This window comes from Eptatretus burgeri, chromosome 11 (genome assembly GCF_056783735.1).
Source record: "Eptatretus burgeri isolate ZD-2024b chromosome 11, Ebu_testis_v1, whole genome shotgun sequence".
Lineage (NCBI taxonomy): Eukaryota > Metazoa > Chordata > Myxini > Myxiniformes > Myxinidae > Eptatretus > Eptatretus burgeri.
In genome coordinates this window covers 972,716-982,715 of record NC_140971.1, presented here as the reverse complement: position 1 = coordinate 982,715, position 10,000 = coordinate 972,716, and the positions used below count along the sequence as shown (strand labels likewise).

Here is a 10,000-nt window from a genome sequence, read left to right as displayed (position 1 = left end):
GAACGGATTGTTGGCAGATAACGTCCTGGCTCGGCTAGGTTACGGGCCATGCTGAAACAATGAAGATAGAGACCAAAATGAGCATTTATTACCAATATTACCGAGCATTATTTAAATACAAGCATTTATTACCCATCAGGCGAGGAAAGGTATGTGGCACAGTGAATGGGGTTTATTGTTATGTACAGCAGGGATAGCAAGGAATTATTGGGGTGCGACAAAGAGGCAAGCAACTTACTAAAGCAGACACAGAGCAAACTTAAACCGTTATATCTTCTACGCTCTTAACTTAAGCGAGGACAGTCTCTCTCTCTCTCTCTCTCTCTCTCTCTCTCTCTCTCTCTCTCTCTCTCTCTCTCTCTCTCTCTCTCTCTCTCTCTCTCTCTCTCTCTCTCTCTCTCACTCTCTCACACTCTCACACTCTCACACTCTCACACTCTCTCACACTCTCACACTCTCACACTCTCACACTCTCACACTCTCACACTCTCACACTCTCACACTCTCACACTCTCACACTCTCACACTCTCACACTCTCACACTCTCACACTCTCACACTCTCACACTCTCACACTCTCACACTCTCACACTCTCACACTCTCACACACACACACACACACACACCAAACCCGATGATGACATAATCAGAAGGAAGGCGAGGAGATGAGGACTCACGGCCTCGCAATACCTTGCGCGGTCGGCCGACTACCCAGTTTGCTTTGGGGGACGCTCCGCTGAGTGATCCCACCTTGAGAGTCGGCGCGTTATCTCCTGATAATTACTGTGCTGGGGCTTGTGTAAGTGCGTGCTCTACACTGGTCCAGAGAGTGGGCGAACGCCAGCAGGCGAGACAGGCGAAGAAGGCGGGAGGAGTGGCAGGCGAGACAGGCGGAGTCAGCAGGCAAGGAAGGCGGGCAGAGTGGCAGGCGGAGTCAGCAGGGAATGCAGAGGTCAAGAGAGGGAGCAAGGGCGGATGCGATCCGCATTTTATAAGCCCCGTGGTGTAGGGTGGGGTGACGACCCGAAGTGACGCGCACCCAATCGTGCGCTCCCATTGAGCCTTGGCCCCGTCCTGCCAGGCTCCTACTGTCGGAAGTGGTCCCATTCGCACATCCGGCGCGATATGGCCAGCTGCGGATTGCTTTGCACCGAACACCGTGACATGAATCGCCTGTACCAAACTCCTGGGCCGTATTCTGGTGACTGGACGAGGGTTGCGTTGGCTTCGCATGCCCGTTTGGGCACTCCCAGCGAGCTGCGGTTGGCGCTGGTCGATGTGCTTGTTCCGTTTACACGCCACGCGGCCCGAACGGTCTGGGCTGTGCAGCATGCCTCTGCTTGTTGGCGACTGCATTGATGCGAAGGTGCGAGCAGGGCCGGCGCAACCATAAGACCAACTAGGCAGCCGCCGTGGGCGCAGACCCCAGAGGGGCACATTACTGACCTTTAAGGGTCACAGTTTTTTGGGTCACACATGCAAATTATTGTTTTCAGAAAACACATAATAAAAGGAAAATATAATATTTCATTGTTGATCATAGTTTTTGTTCATTGTCAGTTCATAACCAGTTTATTGTTTTCAACACTAACAATACTGTTTCTTTCTTTATCTATCTATTGTTCTTTCTTTATCTATTCTATTCTTTCAACACTGTTTTTTTCTTTATGTAATACTGTTTACTTTTTTATTTCTTTTTTCCAGTGAGCTATGGCTGATAAAAAAACGACCTTCTGGAGCCCAGTACCGCAAATGAAAGGCAGAACATCACAAACGAAAAATCGAAGTTGGCAATTTTTTGGGGGGGATGCACATAGCTGGCCTTGCCTAGGGCACAAAATAGTCTGGCGCCGGCCCTGGGTGCGAGGATGCGCGGAATGTCCTCTGCCGTTTGCGGGAGATATTGGTGGCCGAGGTGGCGAACGAAGGTCGATGGTGAGACACCGTTTTAAATCAGCGCGCAGACCCGAATGAAGAGGTGCGCCATGCACGTCCCGTACAGTGCGGTGGGGATTATCACAGGGCTGCGTGCGTGTCTGTTATCGTGCATTTGCGCCTGCTTCGCTTTGTATCATGGATAAAAGGAAAGGGTTGGATGTAAATCAGGATTGAAAAGAATAAAGATATAATTATTAGATGCAGATTTGAATGAAAGGGCGTGCCATGCGCGTCCTGTACAGTGTCGGTGGAGAGTTTCTCATCATTGTGATTTTCACAGGCGGCAGTCTGGGTGTGGTGCCTGCTTTGATTTGTATCATGGATAAAAGGAAAGGGTTGGAATGAAAATCAGGATTGAATGGAAGATAGAGATATAGTTAGACCTAGCTATAAGGCCCACACAATGCACTTCATCCCGTTAACCAATTAGACATGAGGGGAAGGTCTGACTGCAAGAATACTAACGACATAACTGCCTGGGGATCACTGTATGTTGGGTGCTGTTGCCTTCGAGGAATGCGGTTTTGCAGAACCGCAACAGTATGGATGTATCATGAATTATTTCATTTAGTCCATTTGGGTAACCACTTCTTAAATCTTTAATCCAGAATAGTCGCCGAATAATTATTTAATCACCAAGGGATTCGGAGAGGGTTTTGCATTTGGGTCTGTTTGTCCGCACAGAACTTTCGTGTTTTTCTCTGCAACTGCTTGTCAGATTGAGACACAATTTTCACGATTGGTGCGACGACTCATGTAAAATGTTTTAATGATGATTATGACATTATAGGCCATGTGGTGTGGCAGCCATATTGGAAAAATGGGAAAACTTTGGATGTTGTATCTCTGAAACCGCACCAAGGAAGAAATTGAAACTTGGCATGTAGCAAGTACTCCTCATGGGGAATGAGTGTGATTTTTTTATGACGTCATAATTACATATGTAGAACACTACATCCAATCAGTATGAAAAATTTGGAGGGTCATCTCGGGATAAAATGGTCCACAGAAAAAAAATTAATGACATCATCGGTCATGTGATTCAGCCGCCATATTGTTTTTTTATTTTAAAAAAACCTTCAAAAATATTCTCTGAAAGTGGCTGAACAGATCGAGGTGAAACTTTACATTTGACTGCCTGTCCATGAGGAACGAAAGGTTTTCACAAATGATGTCATTGGTCACATGGTTTGGCAGCCATATTGGATTTACCCAAAATCCAAAAAAAATACACCACTCAAAAGAAGTCCTGACGAGGGTTTGCAATCTCTGATTGCTCTTTTTCTTGTTATTTATTTGGTTTATTTTAACTTGTAAAATCTAGCCGTTACTGTATAAATAATGATATTGTTTGTGATAAATATAGGACAATATACATATAGCCAGACAAATATCGTTGTACTGAGGTGCTTTTAAACTTTTTGTAGATTAACCACAGCATTTGTTGGGTTCCTGTTCTTTGTGACTCCATTTAATAAGACTTTCAATGTTGCTTGTTAAAGTTTGTATGTGTTTTACGTTATCGGGTTTTTTTGTGTTAAATGACCAAACCTTTTCAGTGAGGCTAATTGACATAATTTGTTTATCCACATAACTGGCTCAAAGCATTACCCTTGTTTAAAAGCTAAATAATAAAGTGCATAAAGAACCATATGTATTGACATCCTCTCTGAATTCTCTCTGAGTCAGATTTCTGTAAGCACAGTATAATTAGAATGTTTTATCCCCAAAGTGTGGATTCCTGTTTCCTGACAAAGTGTTATTTGCACAAGGTAATGAATTATCCCACTGCACTCCTGTAATTGACACACCATATGCTTGTTTTTCTCCGTAGCCCAGTGTGAAAGAGACCGATGATGTGATGCAGCTGCAGAAAGCTCTGTTAGATTTCCTCGAGGACAGCGAATCTGCAGATGCAGCTCTTTCTGTAAGTTTTACATCACCACCCTCACTTCCTTTGTCTCCTTTCATTTTCTTTACTGTTTTATCTGTATCTGTCCTCTCTTGTCTTTCTTTTGTTCCCTCTTTTATTTTTTGCTCTATTTATTTTTCTCCTCTCTTTGCATCTTCCTCTCGAATCTCTGTTTTTCTCTTCTACCTCCTGTTTTTGTTTGGAAAAGATCTGAGAAAACAAAACTGATGGCATTGGAGCTGGGAAGTGGGGAACAAAGAAAACCATTCATTTCCACGCATTGCTGAAGAAAGCAGCAAAGATCATTTGATGGACACACGGTTTGACATAATATGGGAAATAGCTGTGAGCATAAAGGACCGGCGAGAATACCAGGATACAGCACACAAGCTCAAATGAGTTTGATACCCAGGAGAGAAGTGGATGGATGAGTTAAGTTGATTTGACACCGGTTTTATGGAGAGACATGAGGAGTGGGTTTGAGAATTGTCTATGACTTTGAGGGGTTACAGAAAAGGGGGCAAGGTGGTGTGCATGGCGGACTAGAGTTAGTAGCCAAAAAATGGAAACACCTGGGTAAATGAGGGACAACAAGTATATTGAAAGCAATGGCTTCAACACAGGTGTGGCTCATGTATTAATTCAGGATATAGCATCCCCAGGATACTTAGGGTCATGTATAAAAATGCTGCACAGGCTTGGTTGCCAATAATTATGGCGAGCATGGCTGCAAGAGGAGACATCATTGACTTTGAAAGATGGGTGATTGTTGGGGCACGTTTGGCAGGAGCTTCAGTGACGAGGACAGCTCAACTTGCTGATGTTTCACGAGCAATGGTGTCTAAGGTGATGTTGGCATGGAACTCCATGGGAAAGACATCATCAGTAAAGAGCAACAGAAGCACATACTCCAGGATCGTGATATCCGTGCGTTAATTTGAAGTGCAAGGTAAAGCATTTGAGCAACTGCAGATCAATTCATTGTAAATTTCAACCTGGGGTGTAAGCAGCCAGTTTTGTCAAAGACGGTCCGCTGAGAACTCCATAGAGCAAGATACCACATGGTCAGGTTGCAATGCACAAACCGCTCATCCATCACACCTTGTAATGCACGTTTGCAAGTCCAGTGATGCAAAGAGCATATGAATGGGACTACCGAGTAGTGGAGAAATGTGACATGGTCAGATGAGTCATCCTTCACCATGTTCTCGACAAACAGATGTGGTTCTGTAATGTTGTGGGGCGCACTTTCCTGGCATGGTTTGAGTGCAGTCATTCCTTTAGACGGCAAGGTCAGTGCTAATCGTTATTAATGGTACTGAGTGATCATCTTCACCACATGTTGCAGCATTTTTTTTTTCCTGCCGGGAGGAATGTCTTCCAGGATGACGACGCCCCCATCCACAGAGCACGTGTGGTTGCCCAATGGTTTGATGAGCAAGACACTGATGTTAATCATATATCATGGCCTTCTCAGTCAGCAGATCCGAACCCAATCGAGCATTTATGGGATATTCTGAAACGATGCCAGAGATAACGTTTTCCACCTCCATCAAGCGTGAGTTGGTTGACTTTCTCATGGAAGAATTGTGGCGCATCCCTCCTGCAAAATTCCAGTCGCTAGTGGACTCTATACCATGGCGCATACACGCCGTATTGGCTGCACGTGGTGGCCCAACACCATATTAAGTGACTTTATATTGGTGTTTGAATTTTTTTGTCCACCGCCTGTATGTGTTCATTTTGCTTATAAACAACTGAGAAACAAAATCGTTTAAAGAATGCTGTATTGAAACCCAGAGCATGTCATTCTGAGATGAACAGGGAAAGGAACAATAATGGTCTGACCCACTTTGTAAAAAATTAAAAAAAACAATCCCATGAAGGATCAAGACAGGTGTAGACATCACATCAGTGTTACATGCATTACAAGGATATTAGTAGGCAATGTCAAAACACACAGATTATGGCATATATAGGATTTGTACATGGGTTCCCTCCATCATGAGCCAGCAGTTCAGATGAGGATGATTCCAGGAAATGGCCAAGCCATTTCAGGAATCTCAGTCTTCCTATCCCTACCGGAATAGTACATGCACATGAATTCATCCAGCAACTTCCTCATTGGTAACCTTATTAAATCAAGGTTCACCCATCACTGCTCGATGGAATTTTGTTGTTAACCGACTCGATCTAAATCCTGTTACTCAATCTGTTGGAAACAATTAATTCACTGTCCACAACGAGAGTACATTACATCAGAGAATCTTTATTTACATGGTACCACTGAGTCCAAACCACTGAGATGGTATACATCCACAATGATTTGCACTAAGCTAAGATTACATTTCCTGGCATTTATATGCTTTTGTGGGAGTCGAGGGGGCTGATAAGCATTTAGGCAAAATAATTCAAAATGCAATACATGTCCACTAAGTTAGAAGCGAATGACATAATCATGGCAAAAGTTGGTGTTATCAACCAGGTCACTTTATTCCATAGCAAGACATTCCTTTTATCAACATTTAGGTCAAAAGACTTGGGTAAAGGGAAACATACTGACAGCCAATTCGACTTAGAGCATAAAAATTAAATTTATAAAGCACCAGCAACAATTATAATTGAGAGTACATTAATAGAATTATTTTTTCTTCCACAATGTCATTCTGAGGTGAACAGGAAAAGGAACAATAATGGTCTGACCCACTTTTGCACCATACTCTCAAACCCAACCTCTGTCTCTTCCCTTCTTTTTCACTTGGTGTTAACCTTTTCCAGTGTGTCATCCACAAAACGTTTGTATTTATGAGGACTTTTAAAAATGCAGAAGTCAAGGCTCTTGGAGGAGCTGAACAATGGAGCATGGTAGGTTGACATATGATGGGTAGAGAGTAACAGACAGCAACTGCACAAACATATTGCGATGATGAGATCGGTAGTGGCACAGAAGAATGGGGTTTTGTGGGTCAGTAAGAAAATACTATTATTGATAGGGTTTGAGTATATTAGAACTCATGACGGGTGCAAGATATCAATATTGAAAGACCGAAGAGAAGGGCATGAGACGACAGATATTGGAAGTCAGTTCTATGGATGAGAGGTTTGCATCAAGCTTTGACGGGTAGGGTAACTGGGTGAGGATTCCTGGAAGAACATGTGTGACCTGGGAGGGGCTGGGGATGGGTGGGGTGAGTGTAGAAGTAAGGTGATGAAAAATTTAGCTTACCAATCTGCCTGAGGTAAGCTGACTTCCTAGTTTGTCTTGTGTAGGTGACGTTCACATGCAGTACCACTGTACTTACATACAGTTCCATGATGCTGCAATAAAAAAAATTAAAAACCAATGTCACCCGCAGGGTGACCCATATCTTGCCAAAAGGTGACCACGTGTGACTTATTTAAGGTCACACTGAGGTGAACAGAGCTGCTATCCACCAGGAGCAACTCCTTGAGGAATATCTGCCTACCAGAGATTCCGATGAGAATCGTTCTACAGAGTAACCATGAAAAATATGCTTTTGCCTCATAACGTCACCAAATGACGTCATAATGTCTCAAGCTTGACATATCTAGAAAGCACTCATCGAGGTGTTCAATTTGAGGTACTACACGATATGGTTCCTAAATCTTGAAAATTTGACCTTGGGGTCAAATATGTTTGACCTTAGGTGCTAATCATGAAGGTCAAGGCCAATCGCCACCAAAAATTAATCAGCTGAGCGCCAGACCATGAACTATATTCCCATGAAGTTTGAAGACGATCCGATCAAAATTACTCAAAAAATAAGGGTTTCGTCGACTCCCCTGATTTGCGACAAAGTGACCTTGACCTTTGACCTTGACCATCAAAATTTTATGCGCTGAAAGGGACCTCTATAGGCCTCTGATATGCGAAGTTACAAAAATTTCCAATGATAACTGTGCTCTACAGAATTTTTTATACGTGATTACAGACAAACAAACAAACATACAAGCTGACTAACATATCTTGCAAAAACTTCGTTTTGGCAAGATAACAAGCAAAAAAGACATACAATGTCATAGCCCCGCTAGTTTTAGTTATTTTGCTGTACGGAGTTAAAGGGCTAGCCTATATTTATGTTCAACTAAAATGGCCACCAGTCGACCAGTTGAACATCTTTGATCAGATCACAAAATATAGTGAGGAGCATGTGTATGTCATGTACTGTGCTTGTACCAAGTTTGAACAAAATCACACCATGTATGTCTGAGAAATGGTTGGGGACACATTTAAGTAGCAAAACGGCCACGAGTTGGCCATCTTGGATCTGATCTCGAAAAAAAATGACGTGCTTATGGAAGCCATCATTCATTATATGTGTGGCAAGTTTAAACAAGATCGGTAAATGCATGTCCGTGGAATGGTTGAGGATGTGTTCGACACCGGTTCTTTTTACAAATAAAATGGCCGCCAATCAGCCATTTTTCCTCGCATCACGAAACAAAATGATGTGCTTATGTATACCATCATGTGTTGTCTTTGTGCCAAGTATGAATAAAATTGATCCATCCATGTCTGAGATATGGTTGCAGACGCACGCGCGCACAGACACAAAAATCGAGACGGAATCCATTAGCCCCCGTTTTGGACTAAGTCCAACGGGGGTTAATAATATGCATGCTCACTTATACAGGATAAAGTGTAAAGGCAGTTGCTATGGGGAAGAACAATTGACCAGAGGTGGGTTAATATTTACCTCTGCCACCGAAGTTGGAAAGAGGTGAAGTTTTCACTTGTTACTTCGTGAAAAAATTATTTTCACCAAGTATGTTGCTCTGTGGTGTTCATCTGTTTGTCAAACGATTTTTGGCCACAGTTTTCATGCAATTGTTCTGAAAGTTTTGTGTGTCAGTGACCATCCCAGGACAGCAATGCATAATTTTGGTGAAGATCTGAATCCAGATCCAGATCTGAGAATTTTTCAAGTGATTCTTCACCATTGAGAGATCGAGCCAAAAACGATATCGCAAAAGCATAATCTCTCAAAATATATCAAAAGCACAATATCTCAAAAGGTTATGGATGGATTCACATGAAACTTGGTGGACAGGTTGGGTATGCGACATGGAATAATTGATTCAATATTAGTGAAGATCCGAATCCAGATCCGGATGTGATGATTTTTAATTTTTTTTCCAAGTGATTCTTCATCATTGAAAGATGTGTCCAAAAACGATATGTAGCATGATATTTAACCTCCGCCATCGAAGATGGACGGAGGTTACTGTTTTCACCCCTTTCTGTTTGTTATCTTGCCAAAACGAAGTTTTGCAAGATATGTTAGTCAGCTTGTATGTTTTTTTTATTTTCATTTTTTGTTTGTCTGTAATCACGAATAAAAAATTCCGCAGAGCACAGTTATCATTGGAAATTTTTGTAACTTCGCATATCAGAGGCCTATAGAGGTCCCTTTCAGCGCATAAAATTTTGAAGGTCAAGGTCAAAGGTCAAGGTCACTTTGTCGCAAATCAGGGGAGTCGACAAAACCCTTATTTTTTGAGTAATTTTGATCGGATCGTCTTCAAACTTCATGGGAATATAGTTCATGGTCTGGCGCTCAGCTGATTAATTTTTGGTGGCGATCGGCCTTGACCTTCATGGATAGCGCCTGAGGTCAAACATATTTGACCTCAAGGTCAAATTTTCTAGTTTTAGGAACCATATCGTGTAGTACCTCAAATTGAACACCTCGATGAGTGCTTTCTAGATATGTCAAGCTTGAGACATTATGACGTCATTTGGTGACGTCATGAGGCAAACACATATTTTCATGGTTACTCTGTAGAACGATTCTCATCGGAATCTCTCGTAGGCGGATATTCCTCAAGGAGTCGCTCCTGGTGGATAGCAGCTCTGTTCACCTCAGTGTGACCTTAAAGAAGTCACACGTGGTCACCTTTTGGCAAGATATTTGTTTTTTGTTTGTTTGTGAACAGTATTACGGAAAAACTCCTCGACGGATTTCGACGAAACTTGGTGTGGGGGGGGGGGGGTTAGGTCTGGTCCAAGGATCATGCCATTAGATTTTGGACTTGGTCCAAAATCCAATATGGCCGCTATGGCGGCCAATTTGAAAAAATACTTGAAATTTTTTTTTTTTGCATTTTTACATGTTTTAAGTGATTTCCA

The 10,000-nt window shown here is 42.5% G+C and overlaps 1 protein-coding gene across 2 annotated transcripts in view; it reads left to right on the top strand.

Annotated features, from left to right (window-relative positions):
* LOC147016268 (nipped-B-like protein A) overlaps positions 1–10,000 on the top strand; it is a 263,933-nt gene that overhangs the window by 84,526 nt on the left and 169,407 nt on the right. For both annotated transcript variants that reach the window (XM_085844842.1, XM_085844843.1), the window contains exon 19: positions 3,772–3,864. In XM_085844842.1, the coding sequence (XP_085700968.1) occupies positions 3,772–3,864 (93 nt within the window). The remainder of the gene's footprint in view (positions 1–3,771; positions 3,865–10,000) is intronic.